The 21,716-nt window shown below is 40.8% G+C and overlaps 1 protein-coding gene across 2 annotated transcripts in view; it reads right to left on the bottom strand.

The window, feature by feature from the left end:
• The window catches only part of LOC110959476 (leucine-rich repeat transmembrane neuronal protein 4), a 118,105-nt gene extending 100,255 nt beyond the window's left edge, over positions 1–17,850 (bottom strand). Inside the window, exons 1-2 of one of the 2 annotated variants that reach the window (XR_002596230.2) lie at positions 16,999–17,850; positions 3,318–4,942 (exon numbers count right to left, since the gene is read on the bottom strand). Coding sequence is in view for 1 of the 2 variants with exons in the window: in XM_022206356.2 (XP_022062048.1) it covers positions 3,381–4,942; positions 16,999–17,002 (1,566 nt within the window). In the remaining variant the exon portion in view is untranslated. The remainder of the gene's footprint in view (positions 1–3,317; positions 4,943–16,998) is intronic. The other variant, XM_022206356.2, reaches the window with a different exon arrangement.
• Between the last annotated feature and the right edge of the window lie 3,866 nt (positions 17,851–21,716).

Genomic DNA, 21,716 nt, shown 5'->3' on the forward strand with positions numbered 1-21,716 from the left:
AAAGACGGTAAACATCCAGAGTTCTTCCAGAGAACATATTGTATGTTTGCAAATCTGCAAGACTCCCAATGTAATTGCAAGCCCTTACAGAATAACATATCACTGTTTCATATAAATAGCCTTCACATGACTTTTCATTGACATTTACAGCATGCTCATAGCTCAAAAACAGCCTGATTCCATCTAAAGCTTCTTTTAAGATGTGAGGAATATCGGACATGTAACCTGCTAAAACGATCGAATTGCAGCTCATAGGAGCACAACTCCCACCACTGTGTTGGAGATAAGTTTTTTATTCATTGTTTTACTGCTTAGTATTATTTTTTGTTTAGTGAATGGCTCAGCTCAATCTCCCCTTTATCGGCCTCCTTTGCTTGATCTATTGCTGATGTGCCATAAATCAGAACAAAACACTTTGCTATTCATTGCTTATGAATGAAAATATTTCCTGAACTCTTTCTCCCCCTCAAGTTGTAACACTGTTTTGGATCTATGATGCTGATTTGGCCTTCGCCCCTTCTTAATATGAGCTAATACCTGTTTTATTTCACTTGTAGGATAAAAGAGTCAGCAAAATAGCCAAGTTCAGTCGAGTCAAGATAAAAGGCTGTTACTGGGGCTCCTTACAGTGGAGGTCTTTATCAGATACCATTTCCTATAGCTCCTCCCCGCACCATGCAATAGTCTCAGAATACTCAGTTCAACAAACATGGGGCATCAAGAATTAAAGCGAGTATTATAAAGAAAATTCAGCTATTTCATCTCTTGTAATGTTACATATTGGAATTCAACCAACAATTTTTGTTTTTTTTTCTTTGCTTTCAACTACTGTGACAGTATCACCGCCTTCCTGAAGTTGTTAATTCCTTCTGATCCTGAATGCAATAGCATTCCATTGTTTGCCTCATATTCTATCACTGCTGACACTAGCAGTTTTCTATCAAAAGACTGGTGGCATATGGTATTATTGTTCTCTTTTTAAAAATGCCAGTGTGAGGGTCCATTATATAGGCCAACTTATCATAAAACCCCTGAGTCAACTGTGTAATTTTTGGATATATATATAATAATAAAAATGGCTTAACAGAACTGATGACTGAAACTGTTTAACAATGATCTGAAATAAACAGAATCATGTAGCTTACCGAACACCTCAGGGGTTAATATTAAAGACACAGATGCCATTTCCAGAGCTCACCTTTACTGCAAGTATCATTCGACCTTTCTTTGTATTGATCTGATTTCTGTGGGCAGCTGTCTTCTGCAGTGTACTTTTCAAATTAACTAGATAACCATTTACATTAAAATGACCAGCATCAAGAGTGAAAAAAGGCTTATTTTCATATTTTTGAAGGGGGCTAGTCAATGTGACATATTTGCAATGTTTTCGCTCATAATAATCGTGCATTTTATTTCACTGTGTATTTGCTCCTTTTATCATATCCACTGTATGTATTGGTTAATGGACTGCATTTCAAAAGCGAGATCCTGCTCTGCTCAAGCTCTTTTTCTGATCTGAAATGATGCCATTGCACATAATCATGGTATACTGGGTTGAAGCCACAAAAGATGTGTCAAAAGTATAACCAACCACATACAATCAAATAGAAGGTCATCTGGGGATGTGCAGAATGAAACAAAGCTACTGAAAATTACATATGTATGTGTTTCCCTTCTGCAGAACACTGAAATAATCAATTACTGCAATTAAAAATGCACACTCGATATCAAGCAGCAATGGGAGCCCAGAGGAGCAACTTGAAAGCTACATAGAGGGCAGGATAAACAACCACAAAATGGCAGCAGTGATTTGTGCTCCGGTTTTACAATCAAATCTGTGAGCTACCTGCAAGTATTACATATAGCCAAGCGACCTGCCTGCAGGGGAGTAAAGCGGTCAGTACCAGGAATGGAAAAAGAATGATGAAGCCCACCTCCTTTTCTTTTGAAACCTTTGCATTTACACAAATTCCTTCTGAAACAAAAACTACCAGAAATTCATTCCAATGCCAAAAACATGAGTAACTGCAGTGAGTGTGAGTGGGTTGTAATGTGGAAATATATAAAGAGTTTAACCAAAATATGATTTTACACCTATTGGGTCCCCACCCTTGGACTGTGGGTTACCAGATCATCCAGGTGGGATTAGTTCATCCGTGGTTTTCTGTTACAAATGTGCTGGTTAATCAGTAATAAGAAACATTTCTGCAGAAGCTTTGCTGTTTCAGTTGGAAAACCTGAGTCAGCTGCAGTAGAAACAATGTTTTTTTTGTTTTACTTTGAGGTTTGTTTGTTTTTTTTTTACCAAGGATAGTACAGTATGTCGTATGTCAGATACACAAGAGTGTAGAAGCTGAAAAAGAAAAAAAAAAAGAGTGGCATTCCCATATTGGTGTAGTTTGTACATACTGTTCTGAAGAAATTCACTTTCCTGTGCACAAAACATTTCAAACGATTGCCACTCCTTCTGGGACTATCAAAGACTGCTTCTTTCTCTTTCCTTCTCTCTGTCAAAAAAAAAAAAAAAAAATATATATATATATATATATATATATATATATATTTTTTTTTTTTTTTTTTTTTTTCCATTCCTGTGTGAATTGAAACGTGAATGGCCAGTGAAAGTGTGCATTTAGGTTGATGTGTCACAAATCAATTAAGCAAGTGAGTAAACAAGTGAGTAACTTAGCAAGTCGGCATGAAAAGGAGGCATCAAAAAAGAAGCAGAAAGGAAGTGCTGTTGGGGGACTATGAGATTAAGTATTTCCCAGCAACTAAAGTGTGAAGTCATCAGCTCAGGGGAAGCTCTATTCAATGACAAGAGTCTCTATTAGCATTCCCATCCAGTGTCCAGAAGTGAATCTTCCCACCATTCAGCTATTCTCCCCACACAATACTGCTCATCAAAAAGTGAACAACACAAGAGCAAACACACAAAGCAGAAAGTGTGTGATATGCAAGCTAAAAAAAAAAGCACACAACTACCTAAACAAGCACAAATGTCTTCTCACAAACACCACAGCTAAATCTCAAGATAATGTAGAATGAGATATGTAATCAGTCTCATTTATCTGTATTTCTGCACAATTCTGTGGCAAAACAAACATTTGCATCTCAGCAGAGATTAGGGTTTAAGCTAATATATAAACACCCATCTGAAAACAAGTGATATCTTGTTTTACAAAAAATGATGCAAAAACAACCACCTCTTCTTCATTCTGAAATATTCCATGGATACACAGCATTTTTCTAACCTGCTGTGTAATGCTAAGTCACCAAGTAGCAGACTTATCTATCAAAGCAGTATAAATAGTTACCTCTGGTCGCCTCGCTGTGGACAGAGTTTTGTTTAGGAGGAGTGGCGGTGGTGTGGGTCATACCTCGCATTCTCGGGAGCCTGAGATGGTATAGGTGCATGGTCCGGTCCCATTGACAAGCACATCCATGGCCTCAGAATTGGTGGGCTTGTAGTCCACATAGTACTCCTGCAGGGGAGAGCTCAGGGTGCGCTCTGTCTCTCTAGCTTTCTTGCGACGTTTGCGAGCTGCTGCCGAATGCTCCTGCAGCTGTTTCACACTGCTGGGATAGCGCTTCCAAGACACGTAGATCACCAACAGGATCATCGCAACAGATAGAAAAAGGGCAACGCTTCCAGCCACAATCTTATGGAAGGACACAGGCTCCAAGTCTTGGTCAGGGGGTAGTGCCACAGGTGGGGTAACCGCTGATGATGTGGGACCCCTACGGGATCCCTCACCTCTCTTTCCAGAACCGGTGGGTGAAGCCAGAATGGCCGGGCGACGGTCGGTCTGCACTGGGACACTGGAAGGGTTTGGAGGAATACTCACTGTGGGCATCGTTGCAGGGTTCAATTGACAAACACCGAAAGCTTCGACAGCATCCATTACTTTCTCACCCTGGGCTTTCTTGGGGGAGGCACAAATCATGGTTGTCTCCTTTGCCCCTCTAAAGTTTCTCAGCCAGGCCACCAGAGGACAAATGGCAGGGCCACAGTCCCATACATTCCCAGCTAAGCTAATCATAGTCAAAGAGATCCAGGCATCAACCACCTCCTGAGAAACATTGGTCAGCTTGTTGGAGTCCAGGTTGAGGGTCTGCAGGTTGGGTAAGCATTGGTAAACTACGGCATCTACTTCCGTCAAATCATTTCCGGATAGGTCTAGTTTCTGGATGGAGGCCCAGGTCCAGGTCAGGCCCTGGCTCATCGAGCGAATGCGATTCCACTGCAGGTAAAGAGCCCGAAGATTGTACAGGCGAGGAAAATGGGAGAAATTGATCTTCGAGAATTGGTTATGCTCTAGATGCAGCTCAGTGAGCTTGACAAGGCCTGAAAAAGCATTCCGAGTGATGCTGCGCAAACGGTTGTAACCAAGATCAAGGAACTCAAGATTTCTGCAATCTTGGAAGAGACGCACTGGAATAATTTTTAGAGAGTTTGAGCGTATGTGAAGGCTGAGAAGCTTACGCAGACCCTGGAACTGGCCAGGCTGCAAGGCTTGTAATTTATTGTACGACAGGTCCAGGTTACGCAAATTGGGAACAGGGTGGAATGTGGTGTTGTGGAGCGATGTGATCTTATTGGAACTCAAAATCAGCTCTTTAAGTCTGCGAACTCCCTGGAAGGCCATTGCATCCACAGAGGCAATGTAATTATGGTCCAAGTAGAGCCAGATGAGGTGGTTGAGGCCTACAAACTGGCCTCCGCGGAGACTGGCGAGGCTGTTGTACCGTAAAGACAGACCCTCACAGCCTCCTGAGAGGTTCTTGGGGACATCACGAAAGGCGCTTGACTCACAGTAGACAATTTTTCCATCACAGCGACAACTCTTGGGGCATGGGCGCTCACTGAGAGATGGATTCGCCGCCAGCCACACCTGCATCAGGAGTTGGACCACTAGCCAGCGACGCTGCAGAGCAGAGCCTAAAGTGAGAGAAATGAGAAAAGACAACAGAAAAGGAGAAACATGTTACAAATGAGCTTGCTACAAACCCCCAAACTCTGAATTAATATTATCCACATTTCACGACATAAACAGATGCATTCTACAGTCCTGTTAGTTTGCTATTCTTTTTTTAATATGAGAAGTTATGGCATCCAAAAACTGCAATGCCCTCATTTTGTTTCTCCTTAAAATGAAATGAGAGTACAGGGGATATATTTATTCACACCAAGAAGTGGATTACTGGCCAAGAAATGATGAGGCCCAGCATTCTTGGCAATTTTTCCTACAACTTCTAAAGAGGTGTCCTGAGGCAAGCATCAAATATCTGTGGTTCTGCATTTGGGTGTTTTTTTCTTTTGATTGTCAAGTAACAATACAGATGCAGAAATGCTCATATTCAGTGTGATGATTAACGAACAGAAAGCACATGAACCCTTTGACTAAGTCGCCAAACACCATTTAGCTAGCATAGTGAGTGAGAGTATGGATACTACCTACACTATCCTAAACAAAGGAAGACCTTCCATATCCTGATGCATGGGTACTGGAACTTAAAAAGCAGAGTCCTTCGGCCCTTCAGGATCTTTTTTTTTTCGAAGTGGTTGAACTTCCTTTCACCTCCTTCAGAGAGCTCTTGACGGATCTCTTGCTCCTTCTACCCTCACTGAATTTCATACTCATATTCCTCTGTGCTATTTCCACAGTGTATGTCCTTCCTATACTTCACTCCCTCCACCATACACACCAGCCAGGCCCCATTCCTTTTCTTATATCTGAGATTCTCATATTCATCTGTCAAGTTTCCAGAAATATACCACTCCTTGGGTTCCAGATTTCTAGGTTCCTCCCTCCACTTAACTGTCTTGTAATTAGTCCCTTTCATTTTCATACTCGAAATTTTCACATTTACTGTTAACACTTCTTCATAATTATCTATGTTTACAGCATACACATCTAGGTTTATCACACTCCAGCATTTCCAAGAAGATTGTGTTTGAGCTCGCAGTACCTGCAGCTACACATTTAATCACCAAGCATAGTATTAGCAACACCTGCTTAACTGCTTATTCATGCAATTATCCAATCAAGTCATCATGTGGGGGAAGTGCAAAACACAAAATCATGCAGATACAGGTCAGGAGCTTCAGTTAATGTTCACATCAAACATCAGAATGGGAGAAAAAAACACATATATCTCATTGACTTTGATTGTGGCATAATCATGACTGCCAGGTGGTTTGAGTGTTTTCTGAAATGACTCATCTGCTGGATTTTAACGCGTCAAGAGTTCACCATGAGTGGTACAAGATAATCCAGCAACTGTCAGTTCTCTCGAGAAAAAAAAACCCTCCTTGCTGATAAGAGAAATCAAAGACGAATGGTCACACTGTTGCAAGCTGATAAATAAGAAAGGTTACAGTGACTCAGACTTTTTACAATTTAGGTGAGTAGAAAAGCATCTCCGGTCGCACACATCAAACTATGAGGCAGATGGGCTACAACAACGCAAGACCGCGTCAGGTAGCACTCCTGTCAACAAAGAATAGAAATATGAGACTGTGGTAGGAGCAAACTGAGCAAAACTGGACAGATGAAGATATTGGGAGAAAAAAAAATGTAGCCTGGTCTGGTGAACCTTGATTTCTGCTGAGGCTGCAGATGGTGGGGTCGGAAAGGGCATAAACAGCATGAAGCCATGGACCTAACCTTGTGTCAACAATCCAGACTGGTGTCGGTACTCTAATGGCGTGGGGGATGTTTTCCTGCCACATTTTAGGCCCCGTAATACCAATTATCCATCATTTGAATGCCACAATCTTTCTGAGTATTGTTGCTGACCATATGCATCCCTTTATCACCAAAATTTATCATCTTCTAATGACTAATTCCAGCACGATGATGTCGCAAAGCAGGCCGGTTTCATGAACATGACTGTGGATTCGGTGTACTTTCGTGGCCTCCGCAGTCGCCAGATCCCGATCAAACAGAAAATCTTGGGGATGTGGTGAAACGAGGGGATTCACAGTAGAGCCGCTGTGTTCTAAATCCCGTTCCTGCTGGATTTCAGATCATCGCCGCCTGCTCCTGCGTGTGCATTACACTCTTGCCCACAAACATTCTGACCATTCACACCCACTACATAGAGTTCCATTGATTTTGTGTCTTCACCCGTCCTACTGTGAGAACATGTTATTTTGCTGTGTAGTGTCAATGAAGAGATGTATACCTGTCAGCAGCAACACCACTGAGAAATCATTTTCTAGTGTATGCTTACATTCATTGTAAATGCAATGCAGAAAGTACATCTCTTCTAGGTCATAATGGCATTTTATTTTAACCTTTAATTGTTTTTTACATTTGTTTATCATTAGTTCTTTGTCTTGCAGAGAAGGTTCTATTGTACAGTGACAATGGAGGTAATGAACTCAACACTTTGATTTATCAGAATTGTTGCATCATTACACACAATTGGAAAAACAAATTAATTGCTTAATAACAAAGTTAAAAATTTAATGCATCAAATACAGGAAAAGATTGAAGGAGCCACCATTTATATAGCAAAGCATGTGCAGTAGCGCACAAGCTCCTCCCACAACATGTCTGGAAACAGGGTTTGGGGCTTATTTTAAGGAAGATGGAGCAGGTGTGTCACCTCAGCACAAGATGAAAGATATTTACCAACTGAAAATAAATCCTTCTGCAAATTATCACAGTCTTTTTTCTCCCATTTTTACCAATAACAATTGAGAAATTGGTCCAAATGTCAAACTTGCCTTTCTTTTCGTTTGCATTGTAAAAAAAGAACACTTTTAATATTCTTTTTAACTTCATTTACTTATTTCATCCAGTGTTGCATTCCTGAACCTGCAGTTTACCTGCAGCAAAGCTAAAACTACCCAGTCCTATGAGATTCCCTCCAGTGGATGCCAATATAGTCTTCTTTGTTCACTGCTTGAATGTACAACTAACAAATATGCATAAAAGAGGCCCTAGCGAGTATTAATATGGTGTTCCTAATAAGTCCTAATAAGTAGACAGTGACTGCACGTCTTCAATTTGCCACATTGCGACTTTTATGTAGGTTGTGGTAAAGAAATGGAAATGCAAGACTTTTCCGTGCACGTACAGGGAAGAGGCATCTGTATTATCAGATCATAGTCTTAGTTTTTGCTTTCAAAGGTTTAAAAAACATGTAGACCATAATTGAATGACGGGATTCACAGTTTTTGTGAAACCGCTTCTTTAGTTTCTTTCTTATTTTCTTATTTATCCTTTTTTGTTCTTTTTTGTTTTTTGTTTTTTTGGAAGATTAATATACATTAAGAAAATAATGCAACGACTTACATGCTACAGTATATCTGTGGTGAATTTTATTATCATAAAGTGTATCTTTAAGGTAAATTACAGGTATGTGGACTCCTCAGCTCACTGCTTTCCTTGGCTCTTTCAGAATGATGTCATCTGCGGTGCATGTTTACAGTGAATACACATCGACAGCTTACAATTTACTCAATCATATCTTTATCTGCATTTATATTCAGCCCTTCCATAAGCAATCGTTGCACCAATTGCAGCGACAGATAAGCCATGAAGGGGAGCCTGTACCGAACAAATTAACATTCAAGAGCTGATGGTTGTGTGTACAATCCTGGAGGCGTTTCAATTTACACTCCAGCCACTCCGCGTTTAACCAAACCAAAACAGAACAGATCCAGAGTGAATCATCACTTCTGCTTTCCACAGGTCCGCATGAAAAGAAAAATCCCGATAAACCCTATGGATTTACACAATTCATCACTGCTGAATTAAAAAAAAACAAAACAAAACAAGTACCTGAATGTCAAATGTGATTATGGGGAATGGCTACATGCGTATATGGTGTGGATTTTGAGGGGGTAGATGCTGTTTCAAAAGCCATTTGAAAAGTGAGGAAAAGTGGTCAGTGGCTTCCTGTGATATCACTCCTTGTTCTTAGGTGAGACAGAGTTGTTTCCATTAAAATCGTTCCCCTTTACAGAGCCACTAATGATCTGTCATTAAGATACATCGATTTCCCCTTGAGGAGGTAGCATGAGGGGGATTCACTCCTTATGTGTGTTTCTCAAGACGATATTGTCAAGTATGGGCTTTATTACCATCATAACAGTGAGATAAGATTAATATGTCAGGTAAGAAAGTAGCCCCTTACAAAATGCATAATGTGCTGGCAGGCTTCAAGGCGAATCCACTGTCTCATTATAATGAATGCGTCATGAATGTGTAGACGTATTGCCCTGGAGATGAACTTTAACCTGGAACATGGAATCTGCACACTTTTGGGGATACAAGTGGTGCTGCTGAGATGCAATTTTGTGTGTTTTTTTTTAATCTTATTTCTTTTCTGTTATCTTAGCAGGATTTGTCAGAAATAAATGCCTGACACGGAGTGGCTAAGAGGCATCATACAGCATATGGTATCTAACATAGCCATTTCGCTCCTTGCCAAGCATCTGCTGATCCCATATGGGTATTGTATGTGTATTTTTCTGCGTCTAAGAGTGTGATGGAGAGAGACACACTTACTCTTTGTTTTCGAAGGAATCTTTCATCATTCCTTACAGATGGAGGGAAGCATGAAACTGTGCAGATAATTTGTGCTGGCTATTGATTACACCATCAGATACATCAATCACATTTCTTCATCTTGCATCCCGCAATTGTGATACTTTAACATGAATGCTGCGGTGAGAGAAAGTCGATGATCACAAGATGCAGTATTTTTGAACGCGGCCAATTTGTTGTTGTACTCTTTGGTTCCCGAATGTGACTTCAGCTAATTTGCCAACAGCCTTTTGCCTCAAAGGCTCACAATAAAATATAAAGAAATACAGGTGGGGGAAACAGAAGAATGCTGATGTAGAAGAATGCCCATGTGTAATGTTTCACATGCATTCAAAGCTATTTTATTTTGACTGGTGAAACAAACTGTGTGGGCGGTTAAACATGAAAACATGCTTTCTAAATTCCGTGTTTGACTCATCTCCCATGAAGCTGTAGAAAGAACCCCCTATTGCTTTTATTTCCCATGTGCATAATAGGCTGGCATTATTACAAGTGGCTGTACCATCTCTTACAGATTGAGGCTGCCTCACAAGACACCTCTCTCCCCTTACTGACACTCTATGTGGTTTAATGAGTCCTCTATGCGCTAATGCTTCTGTAAGCCATCTCCTTCTCCAATACTCCTCTAATCTTATTCACAAAGGAGCACAAGTCACCCTCTGAGGTGTCACTCAAGGGGTTTGTGTATCTATTACCTCATACCTGATGTACCTTTTCACCAATACTGTTCTTTCGCCATGTCTACTAAAATGAAACACTTTTTCCTTTATTCTCTGTTGCATTGTAACTATGCTATTTGCCCTTGAACCCTGCAGCCATCAGGATGTTGTTATAATGTGAAGTCTATTTTTGTGTACTCGGTCAAAACTTTCTTCTCTGCCTTTTCATTTCCTTTCTTCTTGTTCATTTCCATTTTGACTCCCAATCTGTCTTTTGTTGTTGTTGTTGTTTCTTACTTGCTTTCTTGCTTGATGAACATTTTTTCTGGCTTCCTTTGTAGTCCTCGCTTTGATTATGAATAGTTCTTTGCTCACCATTTTTCTCTGTCGCTCTGTGCAGTTGTCTCTCCAAGTCTAATGCAGATGGATATGTCAAACCTAAAGTTTGTCTAAAGGCACATGTCTGATGCTTAGTTATGTAGCAGACAGCAGTGCTGTCCTCAGCATGAGAAGATGGCTATTTCTGCCTCTCAACCCCAACACATAGAGAGAGTAAGTGCACTTTACTGCTGACCTAAAATAAAACCAAATGTAGCTTAATAACTTGGCAAATGGACTCGCTAACTGGTGCACTTTGAGTGCACACAAGTGGCTCATTGCTATTTGCTGCCTGTCATTGACAAAACTGCAACCAGCCTTAGTCTTCAATGCATATAGAGGCTGGACAGAAGCCTAACACGTAAGGAAGGACGTCCCCAAATCAGCCTAAGCCATCCTATTAGTCTCCAATTATCTTTGAGATGATAGCAAAGCCTGCCAAGTTAGACCCATTTCAACAGTGGTTGGAAAATACTGTATCCTGGTGTGCCTGCCATGTATTTGTTATACTGATTAGGTAAAAAAAAAAAGCACTTTGGGAAGTACTGTGATGAATATTGTGCACAAACAAACACACATGTACATTCAAGTATGCCTGGCTAAAAGATCATACGGCAATCTTCTGGAGTAGAATCGCTATCCACAATCTCAATCACATTTCTCCTAATGGATTTAGTACAACTTATAAAGGTTCAACCTGAAATGGTGATACTTATCTGTGCATTCAGGATGTTGGTGTGTTCGCTGCTATTCTTTGCTCATTGTGATGTCTTCAGTTTACAAACTAAGTTTCACTTCTAAGACGTGTGCTGCACCCAGTGACGGCCACCTTAGCGGGGCCGCAACCGGCCATGCTTTTGCTTACTTTCTTTGCAGTAGCATCGATTACCCAGGGCTGTTATTACCAGAAAGGTTATGTTATCAGTGCTGTTTAGTGGCTTGTTTGTCAGCAAGATAATTGAAGAACTGTTGCAACGATTTTCCTGAAAATTAGTGGGGAGATGGTGCACGGACAAAGGTCAAAAACATTGAAATTTTCTGCACATCTGTATCAATTCTCATTAGAAAAGAATAAGAAATCTAAAAAACAATAATATCAAAAACCAGGTTAAGATCATCCATTATATAGATCATCAGACTGTCCACCCCTACATATTTATACACTACTATTCAAAAGTTTGGGGTCACATAGAAATGTTCTTATTTGTGAAAGAAAAGTAGTTTTTTTCAATGAAGATAACATTAAATTAATCAGAAATACAATGTAGACATTGTTAATGTGGTAAATGACTCTTGTAGGTGGAAACAACTGTTTTTTTAATGGAATATCTCCATAGGGTTACAGAGGCCTATCTCCATCAACCATCACTCCTGTGTTCTAATGCTACATTATGTTAGCTAATGGTGTTGAAAGGCTCACTGATTATTAGAAAACCCTTGTGCAATGATGTTAGCACATGGATAGAAATGTGAGTTTTCATGGAAAACATGAAATTGTCTGGGTGACTCCAAACTTTTGAACGGTTATGTATTTGTGTGGACAGAAAATAATGATAAATAATAAGTCCTCCCTCTTTACTTTATTGTAGTGGAATAAGGCCAGTGTTACACTGTCCACATCCACGGATAAACACGGTTCCACTTTAGACTTTGCTAAATGCATTATCTGCACAAGTCTATGCGTCGCCCAAAATGTGCAGACAGTCCGCGTGGCTACCACACTACAAAGGCAGTAGCATATGTGCTCAGTGGCGATCTACTGTGCATGCACCCAATGCTTCCTGCAAACAGGCTAAGTGGACAAGAAACTGGTCGGCTAGGCATCCGTGTGCACATTTGTAAGGGAGTACAGCCAAGGGTTAAATCTTTGTCCCTATCCAAAATCTATGATGAAGTCACAGTATTTTCCATTAAGGTTACTGTAACAATATATACCAAATTTTGTTTAACTGAAACGGTTGTAGTTACAAACTGATTTTGAGTACATAGGATAAATGTTCAGGTGGGCAAAAAGTCAAAAGTTTTTCATTTGTCATTATTTCCAAGTGAAACACTGCAAAAGAAAATCCTGTTTTGTATCAACTGTTTCATATCACTCTAAATGCCATGTTTGTTTCCTCTCTTCTTTTGCCATCCTACAATAGCTTAGATACACACAAAAACAGAAGCACTCCAGTCAAGTTAACCTCATGATTCAACACAAGATTGGAGAAGCTCTAAAACCACCAGCAGTTCTTAAAGTAGTGCTTTTTTGGGGTTATTTTTCTTTTCTTTGAGTGGGGATATTTTTGGAAAATAGGGATACTGTTTCCAGTCTACACTGCTTCAAATAGTAAATTCAATTAGTCAGTATTAGTATTAGTAGTTAGTCAATTAGCTCAATTAAAAATTCAAATAGTATGGGGATTTAGACTGCATTTCAGGGTTACCTTTAGAATTGAGTTTGGTTAAGAATGGAGGTCATACTTGAGCTTCAGATTCGAGGCTCCAAAATCAGTCCAAAATGACAGCAAATTGCGCTCACCCATCAGTCACTTTTTCTGTTGAATTTGTGCATCAGCTGTTTCGAGCACCGACTTCATCAGACTGAGCTACTTGTGGTCTGTAACTCCCTTTAATCACATTTTAAGTTATGTCTTGTGAAACAGTCATAACGTTTGTTTCTGGCTTCCTTTGACCGGGGCCGTCGTCTGACAGCTTGATTAGATTTTCCATTACACATTAATATTGGCAGTGCCACTGAAGAACTATTACAGACTGTACAGCCACTGCAATCCTAAACAGTACAGGTAAAAGCCAGAAAATTAGAATATTTTCATAAACTTGATTTATTTCCGTAATTGCGAACAAAAGGTATAACTTTTACATTATATGTAATCATTGCACGCAGACTGATGCACTTCAAATGTTTATTTATTTAATTTTGATGATCATAGGTGGCAACAAATGAAAATCCGACATTCCGTGGGTCAGAAAATTAGAATATTACCTGAGGCCAATACAAAAACAGGATTTGTAGAAATGTTGGCCAACTGAAAAGTATGAACGTGAAAAATATGAGCATGTACAGTACTCAATACTTGGTTGGAGCTCCTTTTGCCTCAATGACTGCATTAATGCGGCGTGGCATGGAGTCGATCAGTTTCTGGCACTGCTCAGGTGTTATGAGAGCCCAGGTTGCTTTGATAGTGGCCTTCAGCTCTTCTGCATTTTTGGGTCTGGCATTCTGCATCTTCCTCTTAACAATACCCCACAGATTTTCGATGGGGCTAAGGTCGGGCGAGTTGGCTGGCCAATTGAGTACAGAAATATCATGGTCCTTAAACCAGGCACTGGTAGATTTGGCACTGTGTGCAGGCGCCAAGTCCTGTTGGAACATAAAATCCCCACCTCCATAAAGCAGGTCAGCAGCAGGAAGCATGAAGTGCTCTAAAACTTGCTGGTAGACGGCTGCGTTGACCTTGGATCTCAGGAAACAGAGTGGACCGACACCAGCAGATGACATGGCACCCCAAACCATCACTGATGGTGGAAACTTCACACTAGACTTCAGGCAACGTGGATCCTGTGCCTCTCCTGTCCTCCTCCAGACTCTGGGACCTCGATTTCCAAAGGCAATGCAAAATTTGCTTTCATCAGAAAACATAACTTTGGACCACTCAGCTGCAGTCCAGCTCTTTTTTTCCTTAGCCCAGGTGAGACGCTTTGCGCGCTGTTTCTTGTTCAAAAGAGGCTTGACACGAGGTATGCGGCAGTTGAAACCCATGTCTTTCATGCGTCTCTTGGTGGTGGATTTTGAAGCACTGACTCCTGCAGCAGTCCAGTCCTTGTGAATCTCCCCCACATTTTTGAATGGGTTTTTTTTCACAATCTTCACCAGGGCGTGGTGATCCCTGTCGCTTGTACACTTTTTCCTACCACAGTTTTTCCTACCCTTTGCCTCTCCATTAATGTGTTTGGACACAGAGCTTTGAGAACAGCCAACCTTTTCAGCAATAACCTTTTGAGTCTTGCCCTCCTTGTGCAATGTGTCAATGGTTGCCTTTTGGACAGCTGTCAAATCTGAAGTCTTCCCCATGTTTGTGTAAGCTTCAGAACTGGACTGAGAGACCATTTAAAGCCCTTTGCAGGTGTTTTGAGTTAATCAGCTGGTTAGTGGGTGGCACCAGGTGTCTTCAAACTTGACCCATTTCACAATATTCTAATTTTCTGACCCACGGAATGTCGGATTTTCATTTGTTGCCACCTATGATCATCAAAATTAAATAAATAAACATTTGAAGTGCATCAGTCTGCGTGCAATGATTACATATAATGTAAAAGTTATACCTTTTGTTCGCAATTACGGAAATAAATCAAGTTTATGAAAATATTCTAATTTTCTGGCTTTTACCTGTACACTGCAGATAATGGATGCTGGGTCCTCCATCCTTCACAGGCCTTTGTTTTTTTTCGTTTATTTTTTTATTACTTTCAAAATAGGAACATGTACATGGAAACGTCCAGATATTGTTGATCCCCTCAGTACACCTGACATTTCAACAAGACTGCCTATTGGATGCTGCAGGGCCAGTAGAAAGTCATCTGTTGCATGCACTGTGCTACTCTGAACTCATGAACAAGCTACAATAATATGGCATGGATTTTAATTTTACCAAACTAACACTCAATCCATTCCAATTTTAAAAACATACACTTGTTCTGTTTTTCCTCCAGCCAAAAAAAAAAAGTTTAGTCAAGCAGAAGGAGTGTATGAAATGTCATTCAGATGCCTAAATTTATCTTAAAGCTCTGCATCTACATCTCTGGCTGTAGCTTTTTACTATCACCACCCCACTGTTCTCTTTCGGCAAAGCAGATCTCTAACGATATGGTCAATGAAACATAAGTGCATCGCATGCTGCTAATGAAGAGCATCACAGTCAGCTACAGCGGTGGAACGCTGAGACTACGACACCATATAATCATCGAATAAATGTGGACAAAACCGTGACGCTGTGTGGTTGATAAAAGTTACAGTTTTGGACTGATTAATGCTTCTGGTTTGAAGGCATGTGTACTCACCTGCATGAGCCACAATCGCTACATTTCAGGGATGCAGGACCTTCTGTCATGATTTGTCTTTAAGTCAGGAAACAAGCAAACAGGGCAGACTAGTGTGATGAACCTCGCTGTGCAACTGAATGCACCTGAGCTTCACGGCCTGCACTGTATGGCTTTGTGCACTGTTGTAGATTATATTGATGTGGTGCAGTAACCCACTGTGGGTCGATATATCATGTGGCCTCACAATTAATGGCACAGCACCACCAGTGAACTTGGCCATCTGTACACTAGTTAAGGATGGCTGGGGAGATATGGCAACGTAAGACAATCATGTCAAGGCAGGAAGATGCAGATATGGAGAATTGTGATGAAAAGGTGGGTGAAATATACCCAAACAGCCACTAAGAGATGTAGGAAAGTGAAGGGGTCTGGTGGGTTATGAGAGGGTAACTGTGCGCACGTCTACGGGAAACAGAAAATGGTAAATTCTAATTAGAAGTGAGAACAAGATGGGAAAAAAGCGTGAACGCGCGCAGGCACTGAAGGAGGAGATGGACACAGTATCACCCCATAGATGCGCAATTTAATACTGGATTTGTAGCTTTATTGTTAAAAAAAAAAAAAAAAAAAAACAGGTGCAAGACAGGATGGGTTCTTGAATGGAAATTAGTCTGCTAAGCAAAAATCTTGCACGACCGGTTGCCCTGAGCCTAGAAGAATTTTGTGGAGGCGTTAGCACAGGGCAGCAACTGGACAATGGGCTTCATGCGTATAGATAGGACGCACAAAAAAATAATTAGGATTATGCAGGACCACGCTTTACAAAGTTGACTGGCTTCCAACATTTACCGTGATTAGCATTCCGGTCTATGTCAATGAGCCAGCCTCTCTAACTAGTCAAGAAAACAATGCATAGTCCTCACTTGGGCACAAACAGGCTTTTTATTTATTTATCTTTGCAAATTCTGGAGCAAAATCTTTTACACGCAGAAGCTTGAAAAATACGCAAGTCTCCTTAATACCGCCAGGAAATGAAGGGGAGAACAAAAAACACATTGCAGCTCTCCGTTTAACAGGCAACATAACAGGTTTCAACCACATTCCACAAGCTTCACGAAGCACTGGCTAAAAGAAAATCCGATGTTGCAATATGGAAAGACGGGTCGTTTTTTGTTTGTTTGTTGTTGTTGGTTTTTTGTTGTTTTTTCTTTGCTTTTGACGCATCTGATTCAGAACAGCTCGGTAGAAAACCGACATCCCGTGGTGTGTTATGAGAAAGGAGGGCAGCCGGAGTGTATTTCTGCAACAGCCTGCGCTATCATAAAGATGGAAACGTAAAAGAAACTTACCCATATCCGCGTATCTCTTAGCTCCAGCCTACAGGTTTTAATGGCTTCTGGTGCTCGACATCCGAGTCCGCATGACGCGCTCTCCACAGACAGGTATCGTCCTAATCCACTAGCCCGGTCTCTCCGCGCAGCCGCCGACTCCAAAGCGCACCTGCCTTTTACTCTCCCGGACCTGGATGTTCTATCCGGTTCAGTTCTGCATGTATAACCGTACAACAGAACCGGGGCGAATGTCATTTACCTCCCAAACTCCAGATTAAAACGGTAGAAATCCCGGCTCAGAACTCCGTGTCCATGTCTTCGCAGCAAAAAATAAAAATAAAAAAAATAGGATCGTTTTCTCTCTCTTTTTTTTTTCAAGTAACAGCCAAAAAGAGTACTGCAGTTGGCGCAGACAGTATCGAAGCCGCATCCAAGTAAGTCATGTCTGTCTCACATGCGCAAAGAGACTCCTGCGAAAAAATCCAGTGGAGGAGAGGGAAAAAGAAGAAAACTTCACAAATAGGGTGGTATGATGCATAAAATCAGGAGGTAATTTCCCAGGGAAGTCAGGAAGCCCCTTGGATTCCTGGTGAACCTCTGCGTCTTTATTTAAAAAGATGCTCAGTCCGATCCGCGCATGGCGCACAGAGGAAAGTAGGCTTTCCCTACCTTTAAGTATGTGTGAAACAGTCAACGAGTGATAGTGAAATATCCAAATATCCACCTTTTCCCCCTAATATTCCTTTCATTCTAGCCGTTTGCTCGGTTTGAAATACAGAGGCGACGCTGTTGTTTAATCACGTCTGCATGTCAAAGCAACTTTGTCAGACAGAATCGGAATGCCCTCTTCTGGTGAGACGCAGATCCGGGAGCTTGTCAGAGGGAGCATCAGGAGTTAAATGTTACGGTGGCGACGGTTTTTTTAAGGAAGGTTGCCACAGACAAAACGGAATGAATCATCACTGTGTAGGCTAAACCAAGGAAAGCCTTTATTTTAACCATTTTATTAGTCTAAGTCGATGCCATTCTCTCAAGAAATGTGATCCACACTTTAGTATTTATGGTAAATGTTAAGGAATTAATTGGATATTGCTTTCTGAATGCCAATTCATGTGTTTTATGTTTGTGTATTTTTTATAAGGAGCATTTTGAGTGTCAGACCTGCAGAATTGTTGGAAAGTGATGGTATTTGGGAGGATTTTTAAGGATGTCTCCCTGAAAAGATTTAAAATTTGAAGGTTAAATCAGATTAAGGCTACATTTTGGGTTGGGCTTTTAGCTATAATGGTTAATTGTGGTTTAAAGCTAGTAAATTCATTTGCACAGGCTAATGTGTGTAAAAGAATGACCCGATTGTAAAGGCACCTTTAGCCACCAAACTGCAACGCTAAGTGTAAAACTGCTGCAGGATGCTGTCCATGGTGCTGAAATTCTACATGTAAATGGCTGGAACCACAACACGAACATTATCGCATCCTTGTTTTTCTACGTTCTTATCATGAAAAACAGAATTCTGCTTAACAATCTGCACTAACTTGTATTGGAAATGCAATTATACTTGACAGTGGCCTCCCTCTGCATCACCCCAGCTGTCTGTTTTTTAAAGCTTGGATGTGTTTAAGGAAGAAATATTCAGCTGAATTTTAAATGTGCTATGTATCTGCGCTGAGATTCCGAATCTGTGTTGCCCCGACGATCATATACTGACATCTGCAGTTGCCTTAGAAAGCATTCAGACCCTCTTTTTCCACTTTATTTTGTCAAAGATTGCATTTTAAATGAATAAAAAAATTCGCTTTTTCCCCACCAACCTTCACCTGTCGACCCATAATATCAACGATTTTAGAAGATTTTTCAAATTAATAAAACATCCACTGTTTAGAGTTTAGAAAAGGTTTCTAAAGATGTTGCAATTCACACAGCACGGCCAGACAAAATCAAGCACTGAAGTACAAGGAACCTTCTGCAAAATCATAGATCAGAGTTTCACTTCTATAAAACTATTTCTAAAGGTCGCAGTGTTCCCAGAAAAAAGACGCATAATGGAAAAAAAATTGGCACAACAAGGACTCTTTCTAGAGTTATCCATCCATCTAGCTGAGCTGAATGTCGAGCAACAGGGGACTGAGGTGACCAAGAACCCAACAGTCACTCTAACAAGGCTTTAGAAGAACATCAATTAGGCCTTTGTGGTAGATGAGCTAAACAGATGCCAGTTTGAGTAAACGTCACACTATAGCCTACTTAGAGTTTGATGAAACAGCCTTTAAATGAGCACGAGGAAAGAAATTCTCTGGTCTGATGAAGCAAAACTCCAACTCCTTTGGCAGATTTCCAACCAATATGTCAGTCAAACACCAGGCACAGCTCATCTGTTGGATAACACCATTGAAGCGTAGTCATGCATGGTGGTGGCAACATCATCCTCAGGGTGCTTCTCAGCAGCAAGGACGAGGAGACTGATCAGAGTTGAGAGAAGGATAAAGGCAGCGAAATAAGTCCTTGAAGGAAACCTGCTCCAGAGTACAAGTGACCTGAAACTGGGGTGACAGTCCAACTTTCAGCAGCACAATGACTCAAAGTAAACAGCCAGGACAGTCTCTCACTGTCCTTGAGTGGCCCAGCAAATGCTCAGACTGAAACCTCATCTAGCTTCTGTAGAGAGACCTGAAGATGACAGTTCAAAGATGCCACATATCCAATGTGACAGAGCTGGAAAATATCTGTAAGGAAGAATAGAATAAACTGTCCAGATTCACAAACACTGGAGAGCCTTACCAAGCAGATTAGATAATATTCCTCTTATTGTGAGTATTAAGATGATGAAATGCAGTGTAGCATCTAACCAGAAGGGTGGAAGCAGCAGTAAAGTATGGTATCTACAGTATGTTACAGTATAAACATAATTAACAGTATGGATCACACAGGATCCGATTGTTAACTGTATTTACAAACATTGAATAGCAGGTCTGTAATATAAATATCAATGAGAGCTGAAACCTTCACTACTGGTTGTATGCATTTATTCATGTTTTGGTGATTACAAGTTTGCCGTTATACCTTCAGTTTTTATGCTGCCACCCAGTCTGCTAGGCGCTGCTTCCCTCTCTTCAGAGAGCCCTAAAAACAACCCAGACATTCTCCAACACCAAACCTGAAATTCAGTAGCTTGCACTGGAGCTCAGCCGCTGTATCTGCTCCCATGCAATTTGGCTGATGACTTTACTTCTGGATTCAGTTCAACAAGCAGAGGCCATTCTGCTGACGGCGCTGAAACAATTAATACCCTGTGAAGTTATGGAGATACAGACAGTGCCAGCCCATAGGCTACAGCAGTGATTTCTCTTCTCAAGAAATATAACTATATAGTTTGCCTCCACCTTTTTATTCCGTCAATGAATCGCTTGTTGATTTAAGTGTCTGTCAGGCAGTGTTCAACACACGCGGGGTAAAAAATAAAGAAGAAGAAGAAGAAGAAGACAAAGATGTTACAAGCCTGGGACAGAAGAATCTCTTATGATCTGTTCCCATGTAAAATTGGTTTTCTTTGTTTTGACACTTTACAGCCAACTGTAGCCGGTCACTGTCATGAGCAATTGTGTTCTCCTGGAACAAAATACAGTTTTAAGGTAATATTTACCAAAACACTCTTCCCTGTGTTTGTTGCCTGGCAACGCTGGTGTGTTAAACGATCTTTCAGGTTGCAAATGTTGAGGCCTTCGGTGATTTTAATGGTGACATCCTGCACACACTTACATAGACACATGATATTTATTGCAATGTTGCTGTTGTTCTTTTAAAGATGAGGACAAGTATGAAACTATGAAATTAGCATAAAACTCTTCCAAATACAGATAAGTTAGAAATGGCAAGAGCATGCATGTATTTATGCTTTAATGCGTTTGCATGCTGTATATATTATTGTGATATTTAACGTGGAGAATATCTTGCATTATGAATGCATAAATGTCAGAATGCATGACTCGGTGACTAGAATAGAGGTAGCCATTGCTGCTCGAAAGCAGTTTGTAAGCTTATTAGTAGTAGATCTGCTCAGAGCCAAACAGAAATAAGTTTATGGATCTATCTTTAACTGATAAGACAGCTCAAATTTCCATATTAAGCTTTATACATCATAATATCTCCTCAGGATTTCAGCACTACTGTATAAAACAGAAATGGGAGGTGAACACACAGATGTATTAAGCGGCGATGGATGGTTTTGATGACCAACCTGCGTGACCTTCGCCGGTGCATGTGTTCCGTCTAAGTGATTCTGACAAAGGAAGATATTTTCAGGATATCTCCAGGGTGAGAGGCAGCTCCGTTCTGTCCTCCCCGTTGTTCACATTAGACTGGGACTTGTTCTCTCTAGTGTTCTTTTCTTTTTCCATTTCCTCTGATCTTAAGCCTGGCAGAATCATCTTAACCTGCCTCAAGGCAATTTTCAACCTGACATCGAGTTTCTCGAGTTCACCTATGAATGTGAATCATTGAGCAAATATCCAGGGACAGCTTATATGGTGAGCCATGTGAAACTTTTTCTCGTACCCCTTCTTTACTTAAAGATGTTTTCGCTACAAAGAACGTTATGATGCCAAGGTTGCTGCACCAGATGTGGTAGTTGTAAATCTCTGTTTTGCAGGTCGCTTCCATTAACCTTTACCCCAAGCTGACTTCCAATCTGGAGTGCTGTGTTTCGCACACGGCAGCTCAGGTTGGGACTGAGGTGTTTG

This window comes from Acanthochromis polyacanthus, chromosome 18 (assembly GCF_021347895.1).
Source record: "Acanthochromis polyacanthus isolate Apoly-LR-REF ecotype Palm Island chromosome 18, KAUST_Apoly_ChrSc, whole genome shotgun sequence".
NCBI classification, from domain to species: domain Eukaryota; kingdom Metazoa; phylum Chordata; class Actinopteri; family Pomacentridae; genus Acanthochromis; species Acanthochromis polyacanthus.